This window comes from Anser cygnoides, chromosome 11 (genome assembly GCF_040182565.1).
Source record: "Anser cygnoides isolate HZ-2024a breed goose chromosome 11, Taihu_goose_T2T_genome, whole genome shotgun sequence".
Taxonomy (NCBI): domain Eukaryota; kingdom Metazoa; phylum Chordata; class Aves; order Anseriformes; family Anatidae; genus Anser; species Anser cygnoides.
The window spans coordinates 3,997,849-4,020,549 of record NC_089883.1 but is presented as its reverse complement, the minus strand read 5'-3'; the positions used below and the strand labels follow the sequence as shown (position 1 = coordinate 4,020,549).

General features: G+C 39.0%; 1 protein-coding gene across 7 annotated transcripts in view; it reads left to right on the top strand.

Annotated features, from left to right (window-relative positions):
• Positions 1 to 22,701, top strand: part of MEF2A (myocyte enhancer factor 2A) — an 87,881-nt gene that overhangs the window by 17,002 nt on the left and 48,178 nt on the right. For all 7 annotated transcript variants that reach the window (XM_067003682.1, XM_067003683.1, XM_067003684.1 and 4 more), the window contains exon 2: positions 16,870 to 17,068. In XM_067003682.1, the coding sequence (XP_066859783.1) occupies positions 17,015 to 17,068 (54 nt within the window). In that variant the 5' untranslated portion in view covers positions 16,870 to 17,014. The remainder of the gene's footprint in view (positions 1 to 16,869; positions 17,069 to 22,701) is intronic.

Here is a 22,701-nt window from a genome sequence, read left to right as displayed (position 1 = left end):
AGGTTGATTAAATATTTGAAGTGTGCACTCAGTTTTGACAACTCAGATTTGTTTGCACTTGTTATATGCCAATGTGTGTATATTTATATGTCAATATATGTAGTGACAATGTGTGTCTATATATCAATATCTTTTGTAGAGAACATCTGCTATGAAATTGTTAGAACAGCATGCCATGAAGCTTATTATGTGTTCTAGTAGCTTTTGTGTACCCAGTTGATTTAATAAACCACTAAAACATTTCGAATGTAGTTAAATGTCTTATCTGGTTAATAACGTGTCCAGTTCTGAATTCAATCCATCTTCTATGTCATGCATTATGGACTAGAATCTTGTAACTTTTTCCTTAAATTTGTTTAGTGAAAGAGTGAAAGACAAAGCAATTAGTCTTTGGAGTCTTGAATGTTAAAACCTCCTAATATAAATAATGAATGTGAGGGTTACATGTGTGTTCTCAAGCAGTGAGTGGGTTATGGTAGCACTGGCACACTTAGTGCTCGGTTGGCATAGCTTTTCCCTTTGGATGATAGTTTGGAATGTGCGGCCTCTTTGTATATTTGCTGTAGCAGAGCTAAACTCTAATGTCACTTGCAGGAGAAATTTAATACAAGGGGCCTGTACAGAACCGAGCTGCTGCCATGATAGCATGTGGTATATTTAGCATGCATGTGTCTAGTAACTGTGTGATCTTATGCATGTGAATGAAACAGAAATTCTCAGCAGTTATTTCCCTAATTATTTTCAGAGTTCTGTTAATTAAATAAAATGTTATCAGACTATGACTCAGTTTTCAACTGAGAAGTAACCAACCGAGGGATCTGGAATGCTGAAGCCTTGTATTCTTATCTGCAGAAAACAGGAGTCAGAATTCAAAAATACTTGGAATTTTTTAAACCACCTTCATTTTAGGAGTATTTTGTTTGGATTTAGGCTCTTAGGATTCACCATTTTCTGCCGCCACGATGACTGACGATTAATTTTTAAATGAAATATGAAAATAATGTGATTCTTAGGTGCTTAATCTATAAGAAAAGCTACAAATTGTGAATTCTCACAATGCCGTGATACTGTCAGAATTTCTTAGTGGTATCTGTGCTTAAAAAGTTAATGTGTCATATACATTCTTTGCACATTTAACAGGTAGCCATTTAGGACATGGTGCTGGGAAGAGTGGCACATATAAATCCACTATCAGGACAGTGTAGCAAGGCAGATAATCTCTTCAATGCCACATAATCTCTCTGGTAGAGAATCCTTGTAAAATTTAATGCCAACTTTTTGGCTGGTGTGGTGCTTAAAGTGTGATATTGATGTTGGTTTACTGTTTAAGGTTTTTTGATGTCTTATTCTGTGTGGAAAGAGTGAGCTGGCTTGCATGTTGTGCCCAGTTTGTTGCGCGATACCATTTAGCATGCAGCAGCAAGGTTCTTCTTGCACTTCGAGAATGGGCCCAGATGAATAAAAATGTCCTAGGCTGGCTCCAAGCCCCAGAGTGCAGTTTTAATACTGAATGTGAGACAATTTCTAATGACCCATAGCTAAGGGATTTACTTAACCTCAGAGCTGCCTAATTGCATTCTGCAGGCTTCAAGTTTCAAGTGGGTTTAGAGTGCTTCGGGAGCTCCTTTCTTCTTCGTGTCCAGTGGTCACACACAATGCCTCGAATCTCTCGCCAGCAAGACTTGGCCAAAAGCATGAGAAATGAGTGGCTCCACGTCCCCCCGCTGTGAATTGAATTGTACATCTTCCAGCTGGTAACTTCTTTTTCCCACCGTTTCCTGTTGAAAAGACTGTAGGCACTTTCTTCCAGCTAGCAGGTGGTTGAAGTGTGTGGGGTTTTTTAATGGCACTTCTCTAGACTCACTGTCATTACAGACTAGTAAGCTCCTTCAGTTTGAAGATCAAGTTCCCTAGGTTTGGTAGGTACCGCATTAAGAAAAATTAGAAGGAAGCCCGGTAGACTTTCTTTTGAGTATTTTAATACTGCTTTACTATGTGTGCTATTAAACAGCCTTAAACAGAGCAGAAAACTGAAATTATCCCTTAATGTAGCAAAACAGTGTTATGCTCTCAAGTGTAGAGCTGTGTACCTTAGCATCCATGCTGTTTCCTAGGCCTCCATAATACAATTGTTGGAAGCCAAGGTTGGTGTTCTTAAGTGCTTCAAAATATCAAAATTCCTCTCACCCAAGGCTCCTGAATTAACTGCATATGAAATCAACAGTGACCCCTTAGATTTGACGTTTTGTTTTTCACAGCATTAAAGCATTTCCATAGCAGTCTGGATCTGCGACGCTGCAGAAGAAGCAGTGATAATGCAGATCTCTGTCCAAGGTTGTCATTTGTTTGTAGTGGGTTTGTCAGTGCTACTGACAAATGTTTATTAATTTCAGTTTTGTGATTTTTTTAGCTTGCTTTTTCTTGTGGCTCTTGCAAATAAATTGCGGTTACAAGAACTGAGTCTCGTGCTTAATTGATTTTGCTTTCAGAGAGCCAAAGAATACCATGTTCTTCCTTGAAGTATCTTCCCTTAAAATGAAGCTTGGACAGTGAATGGGAACTGGTTTCTTTTTAATGTCTGCTTGAATCTACTAAATTAAAACAAACATGCCAACATGTCCATTTCTTTGTTCTACACTTGGTGGCATCAAATTGGATAAAATACCACAGATAAACTTAGTGTTAACTCTTTCTCCTGACATCCTTCGTCATGTTTGTCCTTTGCTTTTGGGGATTTCCTGTTCTCCGTAGTGCCTTTCTTCAAACTGTATGGACTGAGCATCTCCCCTGAAGCTGACTGGGATTTGCTTCAAAACAGAACCAACGGCGAGGTTTGGTAGCTGTCTCACCTCCACATGTGAAGCCTGTAGGGAATGTTCCCATCCTGGTCAGGAATATTTTGACTTCAGAGGGCAGCCATTAGAATCAAATGAGAGTCTGAGTCTGAGGATTCACTAGGTAAACTAAATACTTACTGTCCGTGCCCAAATTGATGGCTTGCAAATACTGCAGTTGGACTGACGTGGTAGCATGGAAGCCTGAAAGCAGAAATCTTAGTGTTCTCTGCTTGAACCGAACCTCCGTGCACTGCTGCTTTCTAGATGCTCCACACCAGAGCAATAAAACCACTCTCGTGCGTACGTATTGGTTAATGAGCTGTGCATTTATGGCAGTCTTCAGATTTCATAGGGTACTTTTTCTAATGTGGAATTTGCGTTTGTTGAGCAAGTGAGGCGTACAACGGGAAGTGCCTGTCATCTAAAAAGGCTTGCTAATCAGGTACTGCTATCAAAATGAGATATCTTCAGTGTTAGACAAAGAGCAAAGAAAATCTTCAGGAAGCCAGAAAGAGAAATCTTCACGAGTATTGGTTCAAGTTACCTGTTAAGATTGGTGTCTACTCAAAGTTGGAGGGTGAGCTTGTCTTCTTTCTTATCTTCCCTTGGAAATCAGGCAAATGCTTATAGCATTGAGTCTGCCCCTGCACCCATCAGAGCTGTGCGGTGGGGAGGACAGTGGCACTGCGTGCTGATGGATTCGTACAAACATACAGCATGATCTTAGATGTGTTTGTGCAGGGTTAAAAATCTGTTTGCTTCAGGTGAAGTCAGAAGCAGAAGCTTTGAGAACTGGGTTAGACTTTTTTTTTTTCTTGTTGCAGGACAGATAAAACACAACATTTTGTATTTTTACTAAGAATTCTTTGTTTTAAATCTCAGTTTAAAATCTATTTAACTTGGCTGCAGGATGATACGTAGCTGAAAAGAAGCTATTAGTCTGCAGTTTGTCTGCGCTGCAGTGTAAGATGCTGGAAAGTTAGCTTTCTCTGGTGTGAAGACAGAGAGACTGAGTTTTGTAGTCTCGTGTTTTTTTTTTTCTTTCCTTCCTTTATGCAAACTGTCTTTATTTACTTAAAACTTCTGTAGTCCAGCCTCAGGAATAGAAGATACCTGAGATGAGAGCTGAGAGAAAAGTAGAACTCAGTCACCAACACAATTTCTGAATTGAACCCAATTTTATTAATTCTTTCTTCCATTTTATCTTGTATCTTGTAATTCAGTACTGGGTTTTCCCTCGTATTTGTGATGAATTGACTGTTCAGTTTTCGATAAGCGGTGTGTGGCCTCATGTAAAACTTGAGAAGCATCGGAGAGAATGAGTGGGGCTGTGTAAGAACAGGGAAGGATGGAACTGAATAACCACAAGGTTTTTGCTGTATGCTTTGTAGCCAGTCAGTTCTGTATCACGGTCTGTGTTGCAATGGGATTTAAGAGCTAAGTTAAAGGATTCAGAGTCATGTATGAAAGCAGGTATGTTTGAAGGTACTCCAGTCTTAGAGGGGTAAATGTGCTTTAAATACAGACAAAGGCAGCAGCGATAGCGATGCACATATAAGGCCCTGGTTATACTGCCCCTTCTAGGATCTGTCTTTGCTGATGCAAGTGAAATTGGAGCCTGAGCACTGGTATCTCTGCTGTTTGCCAGCTAGCTGTCAATATTTATTGCTTCAGCTGCTGCAAGGCTTCAAGTCAGCATGTAAAAGGTTTTCATGTCCTAAAGGCCAGGAGAACTCAACCTTACTGTATGTTGTTTTTTTTTTCTTTTAGGATTTAACATTTCTTACAGGAAAAATGGACTTAAGTGTGATGTTTCTAAGCAGGTTCTTGAAATTTGCATTTAAACTGCATGGCAGTTGGCTGTGGTTCTCCCTTTATATCCCCACAACTCCATATAATCATGTGTTGGCAGAAGATTTACTTAGAATGAATAAAATAAGATGCTGTAAAATAATACATGTAGCATCTGATTTTGGTATATAGAATCCACTTTCATGAATACATTTAATACGTGGGATTTTTTTTCTTGGGTGAATTACTGTGTAGTTTTTCGTGGAGATGAGGTGCTTTATTGTCATACCAGGATGGAATGGAAGAGCACCAATTCCTCTTCATGCACTCCAGTGATACTATTAGAACAACAACAAAACATTTCTGTGCCTTAATAAGTCTTATCGCTTCACATGCAGGAATTTAACATCATTTTAACCACTCGCTGCTCCAAGCTCAGAGATTGCCTTAAGTCTCTGACCTTGCCCACGGCAGACTTTCATATAGCCACCTCCCAGGACTACAGGCAGCGTTGGGAGTTTTGTAGTGGCATGCAACGTCTCTTACCAAAATAAGATACTGCGGTTAACGTTTACTGTAGCAGGTTCAAGTAATACCTAGAAGCAAAGTCATCTTTGTTCAACTTCTACATATTTGCTTTACAACCCAAATGAACTCTCTGGGCCTCTTTGCTAGTTTTTTGTCAGAGATGAACAAGCAGATAGGATGGATGGAAGGGATCCAGCAGTGTGTGTGAAATGGGTACTGTTTTTCTGTAATTTTCCTTGCAGATTTAAATCATTGATGCAATAACTATATGTTGAAATGTCCACTTTGACTATCTAATAGTGCAAGAGACCACAGCTCGTCATGCAGTCTTCCTTCAGAAGTGGTTCTCAGGGCTGCTTGCTGGCATTTCTGGCAGTTTCTTTGGTAGGATAATTTTGATTTCCTTTTCTAAAATCAGGACAGTAAGCTGTGTGATAGTTCTTACTTAATTTTTAATGCCTAATGGTGGATCTCAATGTTGAGCTGTATTTGTAGTTTGTGATCCCTGGGTGATCCTGGTTACCACCAGGTCAGGGCAGGCATTATATCGAGCAGTACTTGGCTGACGAAGTGGTGAAGACAGAGGTGTCTCCCTTGCAGTTTGAAAAAGCTTGCATTTGCATCTAATGCTGCTTGTGCGCGTTAATTGAATATCCTTGTTTTAATGGAAGGGGTTTTCAATGAGGAGACTCTGTGACAATCTGAGCCTGTCTAGGCTTCACCCCCAGCTTTTGGCTACTTAATGTAATTGCAAATATGCCAGTCACTATACATTAGATCCAACTTGTGTGGTGTCTTACTTTTCTTACTACTCCTGCCCTTGGTTAAGTTCTCAGTGATGTAGTTTATCAGAAGGCTTTGTATATTTACATACGGATAACTGAATTGATCCTTGGTTGGGACCTCAATCAAATCTGTCTGGGCATTCACTTAAACTTCTGCCAGCTCTTATCTTCTCATTCAGGCCTTTTTAGTGGCTCTTCTTATTTTGGCTGTTGGGATTGAGTAGGTCTTGTATGTAGGATTATGGCTACGCTAGGGAAAAGCAATTCTATGGCTGTGGTTAACAGGTGCATTTAAGGTTTGCTTTCTTTTGGCAGGTTTAAAATCATTTTCATGGGAGGTGAAAAGTTTGGAAGTTTTTGAGATTTTTAATGCAATGTTTAATGGTTTTAGTGCAATAATGGGAACAAGCTGGTCAGTCTGTTCTCTTGGAGTCACCAAGTGTTTTAAAGGATAAGTCATTTGATTTCAGAAGTTGTTGATGTTATTTCATGCTATGCACCACTTGAATTGTAGTTTTGCTGTGAAGCAGTGATGTTAGTTAGGATCAAATGACTTAAGTTTTGTGTTTTTTGCAGGCTGCGAGAAATGCGAAATCAAATTGTTTTGTCATATACTCTGCCTTTCAGGTATAACATAGTAGAGGTATTGTAGCATCGTGAATTTCTGCTCATCAGCTAAAGCATATTAATTGGCTGTGCGTGCTGGTTGGTTGCCATTGGTAAGGAAAAAACATTTCAAAGTAAGTTAATTTTAGAATTAGGTTTCTATTCAGAGAACAGTTCTTATCTGAAGATTCAGTGTAGTATGATCAGTAGTTTAAGTAGTGTCTTTATATGTGAATCCAAGTGGCTAGGTTCATGTCAATAACACGAACGAGAGTACTAGATGTCACCTGCCAATAAAGTTAGAGTGTTAATCAACAGAAGAAAATATTCTGAATAATATATATATATATTTAAGTGGAAACTGAGCTTACAGCAGTGTGTTCAGGTGTTGGGGTATGTATTTAAAAGTAATTAACTCTGTCTCCAGTATTTGCCCACTACTCGATTCGGTGAGTCTTAGCTTGCAGTTGTTTTTAGAAATGTAGGCATCTAAATGGAGGGCAGTGGCCTCAGGCTTGGGTAAGAAAAACCAAGTGCTATTCAGTACTTGGATCAATAAGGTGGTTTTAGGTCTGCTTTTAAAAATGGCTGCTGAAATTAGAGAGTTCATGGGCATCAGGTGGTTTCCTTTATGTAGGTGCATAGCACCCTGTCCCTGCCTTCGTTAACGCTGTTCATCTTCTACTTGGATTTAGTCTTTTGCCATATATCACTCCTGAGATGCAGGTGAGTAGATTACTCGGTTTATGTTATTTTATTAATTGCCGCCTGTCTGTCTCATTTATGTTCTGAAACATTTAGATTACAAGGACATGGTCTCCATGCGTGTTTGGAAAGGGCCTGCCCTGTGAGACCTGCTGTAGTGCACCTCTCCTCCTATTCCCCCTTCCCTGCCAAAATGGTGTTTTAATTTACTTAAGTATAAAATGGCTATTTGCGCAAAAGGATACAGGGAATTATTCACTGGACCTTGGTTTTTATCTCTGATGTACAGCATATTTTTTTTCTTATTTAGAAGTTTAAGCTGGTGATATATTTATATTTTAGAAGAGACTGAGCTTTAAACAAATGCAGCCGCAGAAGAGGAATTTTAGTGCTAACCTTTGTTAGAAACACGTAGGTGTCTTCATGGCTTGCTGAATGTCTCATTGAGGCATGCAGGCTGTTTCTAGCATTATGTTGTCGCGTCTCTGGTTTATAATTGTTGCACTTCAACAATATGACTGCATGCTGTTATTTAATCAGACATTGAATAAATGATCAAGAAAGCTTTCTGGGTTATTGTTTAGTGGTTTAAAGCTGCTTACAGATTCTTTGGTGCGTGGTCTCTCTTCTGGTTTTCTCATTTTTCCTGTCTTGTCCCCCTTTGAAAGGGATACCTGGATCCCATGGAATGCTCTGCAAGAGTGGAGGTGTGTATTTGGTAAGAAACTTAGTATGCTCAAGAGAGAAACGGTTGTGGGGACTACCTGTCATAGCAGGAGGAAAAAGGAGAGAGGCAAGAAGCTTGGGGCCTGCAGCTCATGGAGAGCCTGAGGAAAAGCTGAGAGAGAGGATCAGGAAGAAGCAGGTAGCTAAGAAGGAACTAAGCCGTGGGAAGAAATTTCCTAAATACAGAGTGGGAGCATGTGGTGCTTTGCCTCACACAGCCTCTGACTGAAGCCAAACTTGCAAATGAAGGCATCTTCCAAGGTGTCCAGGTTTCAGCTGGGATAGAGTTAATTTCCTTGCTAGTAGTTGGTATGGTGCTGTGTTTTGGGTTTAGGGTGAGAAGAATGCTGATAACATGCAGATATGCTAGTTGTCGCAGAGCAGTGCTGACACAAAGTCAAGGACTTTTCAGCCCTGACAGCGAGGAGCCTGGGGGTGCACAGGACCTGGGAGGGGACACAGCCAGGACAGCTGGCCCGAACTGGCCCAAGGGATGTCCCGTGCCATGTGGCATCGGGCTGAGCAACAGCGGTGGGGGCCTGGGCTTGGGGGGCAGCTGCACCTCGGGGCTGGGCTGGGCTCAGTCAACGGGTGGTGAGCAATTGCCTTGTGTATCACTTGTTTTGTATATTCTTTTATCATAATAATAATGATTATTCCCTTCCTTTTATTCCTATTAAACTGTCTTTATCTCAACCCACGAGTTTCACCTTTTTTCTGCTTCTCTTCCCATCCCACTGGGGGAGATTGAGCAAACAGCTGCATGGTATGGACCCTGCTGGATCAAAGCACACCACAAAGGCACAGTGTTCAAGGAAGGATCTTGTTTGTAATCCTTTTATACATCCATTCACTCATTTGCTCACTTTTCTCTCTTGCTAAGAACTTCTTAAAATTTGCCAATTTTTTAGTTTATAGCCTGCTTTGAGGAAACTGTATAAGGCGACGGTGTAAGCGGAGCCATGTGGAAGCTGCGGCTGCCTTTGTATCCCATTACATTCCTGAAGTCAGCTGTAGATGTTTTTGATTGCAGTGATGTTTGTTCAATAACATGTGTTGAAGGCGCTGTTAGGCGGCTGGTTGTTGCATTACCTCAGCAGTTTGTGCTCTGCAGGCGGGGTGGGCAGTCTTCCTCTGGAAAAAGTCAAAGCGAATCACCACGAGTTCAGTCAGTGATGGGCGGTCAGAACTTTGCTCAGCTTTAGTCTTGCTGCAAATCACAACGTCAGTTTGCTGAAGTACACAGCCAATACAGTTTTCTATGTTAGCAGAAAAAAAAGTTTACCTCACAATTTATCTTCCTTTTATTTTTTCCCCAGTAGAAGAAACTAAAATAAATCAAAAAAAAAAAAAAATAGGAGCAATCAAGTGTCTTTTATACGTGCATATAAAGGAAAAATCTCCTATGATTTCTACTTATACCTTGGAAAACTATGCCAGTTGTTCACCAGTTAACTGTAACATACTGAGAACAGACACTGTTTTTCTTAAGTGGAGAATTGCTTATTTGGCATTTGCACAAAGGAACTGAAGTGCAGCCTGCACAATTTGAATACAATTTTAAAGAGTATTTGAAGGATAAGAGTAGTAAATCTCATAACATTGCCCTGCAGTATGTGCTGTGTTCTGAATAATCTTTCTACCTCTCAGTTTCTAGAAGCTTTATGTCTTACGTCAAGATGTTGAGTTGGACTCAATGTTCCTTGTCAGTCCCTTCCAACTCAGGATGTTCCGTGATTCCAATACTTCTGTGGAACAGAAGTATTGTCGAGAACTTAGTGAGCTATGGTACCTTTGCAAAATATGTGCTTGGTTTTTTTCACCCCGTATAAGATTATCTGTATTCTTTTAATCTATAAGCTTTAGTTGAGATGGAAAAAGTAATAAGCCAAGACTGCAGTAATTAAAGCGCGAGTCTCACTGAGGTAACTGATGAAATAGGAAGACTTCTGGAAAGGTAATTTCCAATGGTAATGCTTTTTTTTTTTTTTCCTTTCTTAAAGCCATGATTTAACTTAGTGGTATATAGTGTATTTTAACTGTTTCCTAAGGATGCGCCAATGAGCCTGAAGAAAAATTGTTGAAAAAAGTGTTAAGATGCTTTAAAACCAGAAGAAGGCTGCATGCTAGTTAGCAAATAGTCATTGGAGACTGAACACTCTGTGTATTTTATTCTCTCTTACTGTAAGATGAAGAAAAACTCTGATTGTCCACACTGTTGGTGACGGGGTGTTCTTTAGTTAATTACCTGTGTTCCTGAAGATCTGTTTTCAGGTGATTCTCACCAAATCATTAGGACAGCTTTAAAGAAATGGGAACAAGAAAATAGATTTTAATGCCACTTAAAATCCATGGTGAAGATGTCTGTTTTTACAGATAGAAAACAGCCATTACCAAGCTATCTGGAGAGTTTAAATGCTGAGAATAGACTGATATGTATTTTATGGACTGAAGTAGTAAGCCAAGAGTTTATAATGATAAAGTAACATGAAAAATATTTGGGTGTTGAGTTTAATTGAAAAGTGAATACATTTACTTCTGAGTAACTAGTAATAACTAGTAATAACAGAATTCCTGGCTGTCCTTGATTCAGGACCATGCCACGTTTCTCGTTATCTAGGAGTGCACATCTTGTCATAGGTGATGCTGGTAGTTCCTGAAATCTGTTTGCTTCCTCAGCTCAAGAAAATCTCTCCTTAATAATGTGTGTTCTAGGAGTAATAAAACATGCTTTAAAAGCAGCCATCTGAATCTCAGTTGGTTTTTCATGCAGTTTAGATTGCTGTAGTTCTGTTCACAAGATGATGTTATTTGACTTCATTTTAGGCAGGACTTAACTGCATGTAAACGAAAGGCAGGAAAGGCGGTGTTAAGACCATCAATCATCACCAGGAGTTGCCCTTCTTCAGTAAGACTTTTTTAAAGTAGTCTGAGGTCTTCTAATAAGCCTTGAGAACCTAATTTGAAAAGCTATGTAACTTACAAATTAGAAGCTCAAAATAGATTTGTTGTTTTTAATGTTGAAATTGAGGAGCGCGTTTAGTTGCAGAGCTCCACAAATCCACTCTTAGAAGTTTGCTTAAATGGTCTGGTGTGAAAGACATGGATACTTCTGTGGTGTTCTTCCCAGCTGAAAGAAACGAGCGTTTTATCATGCTTGAAAAGAATATCAGTAAAGAATTGTTTATAGCTTCCTGTTTTTTTTACGTTGTCCTACTTAAAAAAAAAAAAAAGTTATTTTGGCTAAGGCTTGGATTATTGTTTTTGTAACAATGCTTGTGTATCCCTTGCTAGCTGAAGACCCTCTGAGGCCAGTCCAATTGACTGTATGGCTCTACTTGGACGTAGAAGAATGACTAAAACAGAGGATGGAAAAAAGTATTTTTTTTTTTTTCCTAATATTGCAGTATGGCAAGAAGTAGGAGGTCAAATGGCAACATAGTCTTGTTTTAAAGGGGTAGACCATGCTATTGTTCTACACATTTTAAATTCTTTATAACAGTGAATGATGCAAGGCTATAGAAAGGTTGTAGAAAATATTTTGGTCACTGTTTTTGCACACCTCTGCAAAAACCCCAGTGAGAATGTGAGCTTCATTTTTATTAAATGAAAATGTAGGTAGCTGGAGTCCCTGTGGTTGAAATCTTAATTTTAAAATCTGACTTCCAAGTGGTAGCAGTGAATTTTGGAGCAGGGCTGGCTGAGCGTCTAGAGTGCTGTGGTAACACCCCCTGGCTCTCAGCACGTTTCAGCGCAGATCCAAATCCAAGTGAATATATTTTGTAAGTTGGTCTGATGCTTGACCCAACTCCATACACCCCATTAACCTTTAGATGAATTCTTTCGGTGAAGGCATTCTCTGAATCTTCGTTTTCTCTAGCTATTGCTACCTGGAGCTATAGGGTGGGGAAGGAGGACACTTACATGTTTCTAGGTATTACAGAAAAACGAGATATGCTGTGATACCTGCTTTGCGGATGTAAACCAGTCAGGAGCTGGTGATGAGCCTCATCTCCATCTCAGTATTTATATTCTGGTCACGCCGTTGCCACACATGCGAAGTATTACTTTGAATTATGAGTGAAGGGGCTGTTCAGCCTTGGGTTGGTTGTGCAGTCTATCAGTCTATGCCCATCAGCTCCTGCTTAGAGGTAAAGGAGCCAAATCTGTAAACGTATCTGGCCCTGGCTCTTCTGAGACTAGAAACACCTGTTAACTGTGATCCGGCCAGAATTATTCTGCTATTCAGTAAGCCCCAGGCAAGGCTCATCGCTGTAAGATGCATCTATACAGATCCACGCAGCTCTGGTTTTTGAGAGTTAACATGCAGATGATCTGACACGATGACACGCATTTCTTTGCATGCATTGCAGCGAACAAGCTGTGCTGATGTGGTTACTGTCAAACGCAACCTGTAACCATGATTGGGAAATGGAAGTTCCAACAAACCAAAGAGAAGCAGAGGGAAATACAGGGAAAATAAATGGAAGGATTATAATTCTGACACAGTTTTTTCCTAACCTGTGTTGCCAGAAGGCTTCAAGACCGATATAATTTGTTTCCACTGAACCCTTGAAAGGATCTTTTAAAGTAGGTCAAATACCATTTCCTTGCTTTAAAGTTGTATATCTTCCGCTATTTGTGAAACTGTAAGCGATCTTGAGAATAAACGAACTGATCTGAGTTGCTCAAAATGTGCAGTTATGAAGGTGTATGGTATATCTCTGCATATGTTTCTGATGTCTTTCAGTAGTTAGTGTGTGGAAAAAGAATCAATCCAATCCAGAAAATTTGGAGTAAATAGTACTTTTATAGAATAATAGAGGCTTTTACTTAGACAGCTACTAACCCCATTTTTATGACTATTATTGCGAGCTGACGTTATTTTCTGTTTGAAGCTTATCACGAAGCACATAATTTTTTCCTCTTCTTTTTCTCCCCTTAGTCCCGCTTTTTTGTTTAACAGATGCCTGAAATTGTTACCACCACCACCCCAAAGAAAAAAAGAATTGCTTCTGTGTGCCCATGAAGGCAGATGTAAAGCTTTGGTGGTTGTCAGTTGTTTCTGTCACTTAGGGAAGTAGAACTTTACCTTTGGCCAGGTTATTTAACGTGAGTTTCATGTTTACATTCGGAAATAAATTTGCATTCATCTTCATATGCTTACTAACTTCCTTTATTTGAGCAAAAGTTTGGTGATGATCTACATGAGAAAGCGTTGTGACTTAAGAATTTTACCTACGTACGTTTGCAATAGAGCCATGACAGCAAACTGAGAACTTTGCTAAGTACATTTTTGATGTAACCGTACAGCGGACACCATCTCTTAGGAGTTCTGCTGCTGAGCAGGAAGGAAAATAAAACTGCAACTGTGACGTGATCAAGGATTAGGAAAAGGAAAACTCATTGCTCCCCTGGGAAGTGTGGAGTGCCTTTGTCATTGGTGGTAACTTCATTTGGATCTTCCGAACGTGCACGAAAAATGGCTTTTTACTGCATGATTTACCCTGATTCTGCAGTTAGTAGCAAGATCGGTTCTTCCCAAAGTACATGCCGAGCCTCTATTTCAACCCTTAGCTTTGAAAATCGCCTCGTGTTTGACCAGACTGAAAGGGAGCTGGGTTGCCTTTGGCAAATGTTCTTCCAGGCCACGTTTCTGGTGTCCACAGCGACTGGTGGGGAGGGAGGAGAGGCTGGTGGAGACAGGATGGGTGTGCAAATGGGTGGGGGAACTGGTCAAGCGAGAGGGTGCAGGAGGTTGAGGAAGGTAGCGGACCTGGAACAAGAGGAAGCCTTGTGCTTAGTGAATAGGGTGAAGCAGAGGCGGTAAATGGGCAATGGATTGATGTGTTATAACAATTATAACAAAATGGTGGTGAAAATGGCTGTCGGTTTGCCCATTTTTTTCCTGTGATAGTTTCTGGAGCAGATAACGGCATTTCCTTACCATTGGTTCTTCCTTTAGCTGACAGAAAAGGTTTGTCTCCTATTTTGTCTCTTGAAGTGTACAGATCATATAATTTCACACCATATTTCTCTCCTCTACCCTGTTTCCCCCATGAGCCTGTTCTTTTATTCACTGCAGAGACTTGGTTTTGAACACCTGCTGCAGAAGGTGGAAGATGTGAGTAGTTGAGGCAGGTCTGTAGGAAGGGAGTGAGTGGTCCCACATCAGGGTTTTCCAATTGTGTTCTGGAGCACTGCTTTGCTTCCCAGAGTTCCTCAGGAAAAGTTCAAGAACTGGCGTATTTATGTAGGTCTCTGTCTAATGTCGGTGTAGTAGAACATAAAATATTCTTATGCCTCTGTACAAATTTATGGTAAATGATCTTAAATTTTTGTAGACCTCTTACTGTGTATACTGTGTACGCTGGTGGTCATTGTGTTGCAGAAAGAACAGAGCGAAACTGGAAAGGGAGGAGAGACGGACAGCATAGCTAGGCAGAGAGCGGCTTTCGAGCAAGAAGTGATTGATTGGAGTGGTTTTCTTGAGTTTGGAGAAAGGTAACTGAAGGCAGATAGAGGATAGGCGTCAAAATGAGAACTGACATGATGGGTGAAGACAACAGATGGTTCATTGCCTCGTGTTATTCAAGATCTGTTGGTATCAACTCTAACAAACAGGATCAGGCTTAAATAAAAGGACGTCTCTTTTATTCTGATGCATAACTAAGCTGTGAAGCTCCTCACTACAGGATGTGAAAAGTTTCCACAGTTTCAAAAGTGGAAGAAAATTGGATGAAGAGCTTTGAATTTAAGATTTCATATATGACTCCAGAAGTTCTTTATTTAAAAATCACTGAATATCTGGAGAAAACGCGTTATAAATATTGCTTCTAAGTGATACGTGCTTACGTGATTTCTGTCTCTCTCCTTTTTCATCCTAGTGCTCTTTGCTAATAGCCACAGATAAAATGCTGGACCAGGTGGATCTCTGGTCTGTCATGTGGTGGCTGTTCGTAAGAGTGCTTATGATGGTGAGCAGTTGCACAAAGCAGAGGCAGGAATCTGATAATTTTGTACTCAGAAAACTACTTCAATAATATATGGTAAATTAGAAAATGAAGCTGCACATGAAGAAGAAAACAGAATTTTTAATAGCTGCCCACAGAGACCCTTTGATAAGCCACGTCCAAGGAATGCAACCAGATTTTTGCATGACTAAATTTAACGTGATCATAACATGAGGTGATTTTTTTTTTAAGAGAATGAGGCAGCTGACTGAAGTCTGCATGTTACATGAATTGAAACTTAATAGTTTGCTGGATATTCTTGGTGTTTTTTCACCAAAAAAAGGTAGAAATTTATATGCCAGCTGTTGTTTTCCATGTAAAATACTTGCTGTGTGCTTTTGGTTGTGTAGAGGCTGGCTCATCTGGCCTTAACTAGCTATTAATACTTTTTACTAGCTCCTTGGAAGGTTTTTTTTTTTTTTTTTTGCTTGAAGAAAAAACAAGGAATGCAGCACTGCATGCTTTTCAAGTGTTTTGAAGTATAAATAACATCTAGCTCATATACTTTTGACCAGTGGACATCACACAGTCTGTGCTCCTTTGGTCTTAAATTCCATTGACTAGTATTTCTAAATAGTGTTGGGCATTTTGTATTTTTACCAAGGCAGTCCTTTGTTGATATCAGGTAAATATAAAATGACATCCCTTCATTTTGTGATGTTCCTCCACCTCTTCTTCCCCCCCCCCCCCCCTTTTTTTTTCTTTCCCCAAGCTGCATCAGAATGGCATGGTTGTTTGCTCAGTGTAAATTGAATGCATTGTGAAGTGTAGCCTGTGACTAATCGCCTCTTGCTGTCTCTGCCTATTAACTGTCTGACGGTGATGTGGTTGTACCACTTTCTACACATGGCCTCAAGGATCTGGCGGGGTGACACCCATATTAAAATACGCAGCGCTTGATTTCCAGTGACATTCTGGGTTGGCAAATGAGAGAGGTTATAAACTAATGTTGTGGCTGTTTTCACCCCTTTTGTTTTAATGAATAATAGGTGGTAATAGAGTAAGTTGTACATGTTTCATGTCTGAATATGAATTTTAGTATACAGTCAGTGTTCCAGAGGCTATTTATTTAGACATTTTCTCCTATTTTGTTGAATTAATGTTATCCTACAATTCAAACACTGTCTGAAATATGGCTTAAAAGGTTTTTGGTGGTGGTGGTAGTTCTTTTTTTTTTTTTTTTTAAACAGAAAATGCATGTAATATTTTTAATGTTCAGAGTCTGACAAGTTAGTTTGCATAATTACTAGATAAACACATTATGAAGGCACTTGGGCTTTTCAAGTTTGCATGCAGCTTCACGTATCTTACAATTTACCAAATTTAAGCAAATGCTGGACTGGTAATTGATTTATTGGCAAATGTGAAATTTAGAGGTTATTGTAGAGAGTAACTGTGAATTTCTTTATTATTCCTTGGTATCTTGGTAGATGCGAAATTCTCTCTGTTGAGAATATTTTCTATGGTCTTCATCCTTTTAAGTAAAAGTATTCCCTCTTTTGTCCCCTACAACATAAGGCTTCCTAAAATAATGGATGGAGTTCGCTAAAACTTTCTGGGTCAGTTTTTGAAACCTAAGATAACGTGATGCTTAAAGCTTAGAGAGGTAAGCACTGCCCCCTCTGACAGTTGTTGGTTTCTAAGCATCAGTTGAAAGGGGATGAGATTACTGTCTGTTTTTGAAGTAATTCAGCACAAACAAAAAAAAACACAGTAGCTGGAATTCAATTTGAACAAAGTGTGTAGTATATCTTAGTAATGAAAATACTCATTTAATCACTGAAATTATTTTGTGTGCATATGTTTTGTGACTATGCAAGTGTTTTACTTAAAAATTACTGAAGGAGGATCATTAATTTTTTTCAATTTTATTTTTAGGGGTTTATAAGAAGAAATAGGAACCATTTCTCAAGCTGAAGACAAAGTAAAAGAAAACCATATCATGTGTTAGAATACCGAAGAGTGAAATTTCCTGGATTAGTATATTTCTGGATTGTGAAGTGAAGAAAAGAAGAGGTTGAAAATGGGGAGAAAGAAAATACAGATCACGAGAATAATGGATGAACGGAACAGACAGGTGAGAAACAAGAAGTCTGCATGAACATGATCATCAGAAATCCAAAAAGTGAATGGAGACTTAAGTACCTTCATTCTCTTAACTCACCCTTCTAAAGCTGAGTTTTGTCTTCATCTGTGTCTACAGATGGCATTACCAGAACACAAATAAGAAATATGTCTTGTTATGTTTATACTGCATTTGTAGGGAAAATTGTTGTTATAAGTAATATCAATTACTGCTTTAAATCAAAATCACTGTATAACTGTTATAACTGTTCCTATTTAAATGGTGCCTTACTCTGTCATTCCAGTAGATTGGAGGACTGTAGGCAAGATCTGTTGAAACAGACACCTTATTTGATCTGATAGCTACCAGGACCACATGGTGATGAAGAGACAGGATGAGAAATTCAGAAAGGATATAGTAAAAGTATTTTCTGCAGCATGTTTGATAGAGCTGTTTGACAGATCTGTGGACAGTGATCTGTGGTGGTAGTCTATAGTGAATATTACAGTGCTAGTGAAGAGGTGGTGGTGAATACCTTCCCCTTCAGTGGGTATAGTATGGTAATGGATTTTGTTAACATGCATCCATTTAAAAGCATTGAATTATATTCCTTCAAGAGTTGTTCACTACAACTGTCTTCAAAAAATGTCTGTCAAAAGAGAAGAGTACTTGAAAGTGGATTGCTTTAAGAATGGCCTAGGGAAGGCTGGTTACTTGGTTGCTCTTGCCCTAATAAAGATGCATCCTGTCAACTTTAAAAGCACCAAAAGTTGATGTCTACTCACCAAAGTAGTGTTTCCTGTTACTTTCCAAATTGCTTTGTGATATACTAGGCAAAAATTTAATTAATGCTGAAATGTGTAGTGTGGGGTATTCGGAAGCTACAATTTTTAAGGAAAAGTAACGTAGGAATGACTTAGGATCTTCAAGAACAGTTGTCGTGAATCAGACTAAAAAACAACTAGTCCAGTATCTTTTCTACTGTGATGGTCAGAAGCAAATAACCAGTGAAGTGTAGGATAGAGGTGCACATGTTACACTGCTCTGTAATCCTCTTCCAACTTCTAACTATTCTTAGCTCAGTGATTTCCTGAGCTGGATGTGGTTTCCGTATATTTAGTAACCATTAATGGATTTCCACCCCCCTGCCCCCCTCCCCAGGGGACTTGTTCAGTCATGCTTTGAGCCCTTATAAAATTGCAGCATTTATAAGATCTTTTGGCTCAGACTTCCTGTAGGTTTGTTACCTGTTGTTTCAAGAAAAAAAGTAATTTAGTTATGCTTCTGCTAGTTTTTTTTATCTCTTTATGAAGGAGGCAGGAATCAGTCCCTATCCAGTCTGTCCATCTTGCTTGTTATTTTGTGGACTTCTCCCATATTGTCTTATTTTCTCTCCAGCTAACTTTTTTTTGAGGCTGAAGAACCCAGGCTTGTTTTTTGTACTGAATTTATTCCACGTATTCCACACCTCGATCAGTCTTGCTTCTTGTCCATGAACCTTCTTGAGTACTGCTGTGTTCTTTTTTTGAAGGCAAAGCAACCCAGAACTGCACTTGGTATTCAAGGTTCTTACAAAACATGAACATGTAGCAATGAAGCGATGGCTGTTCTCTATTCCCTTCATAGTATTTGCTTTGTTGTTTTTTTTTTAACTTCTGTCGAGCACCAACTTGATGTTGTTTATCTCTTTAAAAGATAATGACTGATGTTGAGGGTAGTGACGGAGTTCCATGAGGCTGTCTTGTTGCTGCTGCATTAGCTCAGAGCCCATTGTTTTGCGAAATAGGGATTGTTTTTCTCCCTGTATCACTTTAAAGCAGTGTACACTCTGAGAAGGCTATATATAGCAAGAAGAGTATTATTGGAGTTTGGGAGAAAGCCAGGTATTGTGTTTGAACAGCTTTAATCACACAGTGACTGCGTGTTTGATGTAGATAAATGTCTGAAGTACAAGTAGTAAAAGCAGATGAATTATAACTTCTTTTAGATCTTGCTCTAGAACTTCAGGCGAATTGAAGAGATAGAAATTGATTGCTCCTCCCACTCCCCTTCAGCTTCGTTGGAGGAAGTTGGACAACTTTGTTAGGTTTGAAATAAGAAATATCCTTATACTGTACCCTGACTTCAGTGGCTTTGTTCCTTTTTTTAGGATCTCCATATCATAGCTTTTGTCAGTGGAGTCAATGTTGTAGAGGTGTTGATGGTGCCCTTTAACACCACTGGTGTATTAATTTACTTTTAAGATTTTTTTTGTTGATCTAGGTAAGGAGGATATATAGGGTTTATTTTGCCAACTACAGAGCATGGTTCAGTTGTGTTCTGTCAGTTTTTCTACGGCATGCGTAGTTGGTTAGTAGGTCATGCATGAATATGTGAGTGATGTCTTGCTGTTTAGTGTGGTTTTTGTTTGGAAATGCAAATAAAACGTGATAGATCTTTGCTTGTATAGCAAGTTTGTGTAACTTGTGGGAAGAAAAGCTAATGGTATATCAGAAGCATCCTATTTCTGATGGGATTGTGTGTGAGCTCAAAACAATTTATGTAGACCATTACTCTGGGGGATTACAATTGCCATGAGACTGTCATTGTATTATTAATTAAGAAGTCTTATCTGCTTGAATGAGCTGCAGGGCATTTATGTTCATTAAGCTGAAGAGAATAAAGTACAGTAAATTAGATACCAAAGGAGCTCAGTCTTGCTGCCTTTACTGTCTTCTTCCTCTGTCCTTTTTTGCTAACCAAAACAGAAGAGTACTGGGGAAGCCATTGGCTTGCAGTGATGCACGGTTTGTGTTCTTAGTGTGGTCCAGAATGGATTTGCACACTAAATCGCAAGAGAAGGAAAGAAACTAATAGGGTGCTTTGTAAGTTTTTAAGTGAGAATTGAGTTCGTAACAAGCTATGTGCACTAAGTTAGGCCTGGACTCCAGTGGGAGTGGGGCTTTTAAGGACTGGACAAGCACAAAGCAAGTAGCCTTACGAGATGAGAAGAATAGTGAATCAGTAGAGAGGTGAAGTTGCCTTTTGCAGGATCATACAGGTCCTCAGTGGAACAAAGCTTTCGGTCTTTTCACTTGCTGACTTCTCAAAGTAATATAGTACATACACATCTTGTTTATGGTGCCTTTTTTCTGACAAAAAATAAACATAAATGTACCTGTCTATACCTGCACCTACTCAGGTAATAGTCTCTAAAAGTGTCTTGTAATTGCAGTGTCAGAAGAAGAACAACTGTCTTAAAAAAAAAAAAAGGTAAAAAAACAAAAACCTCCTCCAAAAAGGAATCAAAAAATGTAATTCTTAGTGTCTCGTCCAAGACAGACTAAATAAATCCCAAGTTTTCTGAAAAAATATGTGTAAAGTGGCAGAACTGCTAGGAGACTTAAACAAGATCGGTTTTAAAACGTTTTTCTTTAAAAAGCTGCTTGTTTGTATTATATGTGGTTAGCAAAATTTCCACCTACATTTGTGAGAAATGTAACCCAGTCAAGCTTACATTTGTACTTGGTCAACATGCTGAATTGTTAACTGAAAACAGAATACCGACAGAAGATGCACTAAGGTCCATCCTGCTGGATTTTTGGCATCTTGTCTCAGTAATGTATTGTAATTGTTCAACAATAAGTAGCTAAAGAGGATCTGCTTGCCATAGTTGGAATTTGTGTTAGAGCACTCTGACATAAAATTGTTTCTGAAAGAGTTTTGTGTATTAATAGAGCTTCTTTCCAAAAGACTGAATAAAAATGTTACTGCAAATATTCATCTGAATACACTATTCAGGTCTCACGCAAGGCTCTGTGATTAGTGATCTTCAAGAAGTTTCTTTGTCAGAAACACTGCACAGGAACTTAGGTGGAGCTGGGGTTGTAATATATCTGACTGCATTCATGGGAAAAAAATCTAGTCTGTTCAACTTCCTTCCATGGAACTACAGAGATGTTTAAAGGAACCTTTTTTGGCTCTTACTGTCTTGCATTGTTCAGCGATTGGATTAATTTGATTGGCAGTGGATGAGCTGAAATAAGAGAAGGTTGCTTTTTCATAATTTGCACTGATTTTTTAGAAGTAGGAAGAACTAGATCATTGCCTGAAACTTACTTTGAAATTTCAAACTAGCTTCTTCAGAATGAGGTCAAGACTAGATCAACAGAATCCCTGGGAGTTTTTTCTGCCTGGTTTTAGTGCTTTAGTAGTGCACCCCTTAAGGTAATGGCTTGCCCTTCCCTCAAACCAAGGAACCCTAAGTTTTGTTACAAACTTAAAATCTCTGTACAGTATGTACCAGGTATGCTTTTAGGATTTAGTTAATTGGCATCCAGTTACTTGCATATAGTAAGCATATTTCAAATGATTTTTTTTTCCTAAATGTATGCTATAGAAATTGAGGGAAGACAAACAAACAAACAAAAAGAACCTTCTCTGTTGAAAATTATTTTTCTAGAATGATACGGATGTTATGAGGAAGCCCAGTATAAATGTTAAATCATCATTTTAATAGGTATTTAATTTTATTCATATGAAAGGTACAAGACAAGTGAGAATTCTCCTTGCTGTTCTTAGTGTAAATTGAAATAACCAAGAAGGCTTCTTAAAAATGAAATCTGTGGTTTTAAATGAGTATAAACAAATGATTCTTCTTTCTTTGTTTGTGCTTGTCCTAGTCCACAGTACTGCTTTGGCAACGATCACACACATTTCTCATATGGTAACTTGGCTTATTTTTAGACTCGGTCTCTTCCTCGCACTAGAAATTTATTTGTCCTGGAAACCATGTTTTACATGTGTTTTCATTGTATATGTTATGATGTCTGTCTTTACGTGGTTAAAAGTGTGCAGAATCATAATCGCATACTTTCAAACATTAAACTTCATTGTTCCCTGGGAGAATTGGGCTTATTATAGAAACAGGGAAGTTTGAAACTGACAGTCAAGTAATCTGTTCAGTATTATGCCGTATTACCAGACAAGAACAAAAAGTGGATACTGCAGAGTACTGACGGTATAGTAAGTGGAGCATAAGTAGAGGATAGAAGGAAAGCGATGGGAAATGGCCTGGAACTTTGCCAAGCAGACATGAGCTGACTTGCTGTTGAACACAAGGCACTCTCACTTCCTATCCGTCCTGAAAGTGTACTGATACAAACAGAACTGATCCATATTCTCATCTGTCCAGGTCCTGCGTTTATTACCTCCATTTGTACCGTGGCTAGGTGTTAACAGCCCAGGTTTTCAAAATCCGATGTACAGAGTGTTCTTTGGGGGGAGAGAAAGCGTTTGTAAAACATTTTTCTTTTTTTTGATGGACTTGGATTGTGTTTTATAGCTGTGGAGGAACCTCAGGTCTGCAGTACCTTTCCCAGTGTATATGGGGCAAGTGCAAAGAATGTGAACACTGTTTTAATAATTGAGTTGTCTGCATGCTGTACACATTTGTTAGCATATCTGTCTGCATCCCTTTGTGAGACTTGTTACGTACTGAGAAGGATGGTATGCATTTTGTGTTATGGATAGTAATGAAGTAATATGTATAAGATTATAATCTCTAGAAAAAAAAAATGTGTTAAGGTGTCTATACACAACATTTTCCCATCCATCTTCCAAAAATGTCTTATAAACTACAGAAATCCATAAAGCAGGTTTCATTG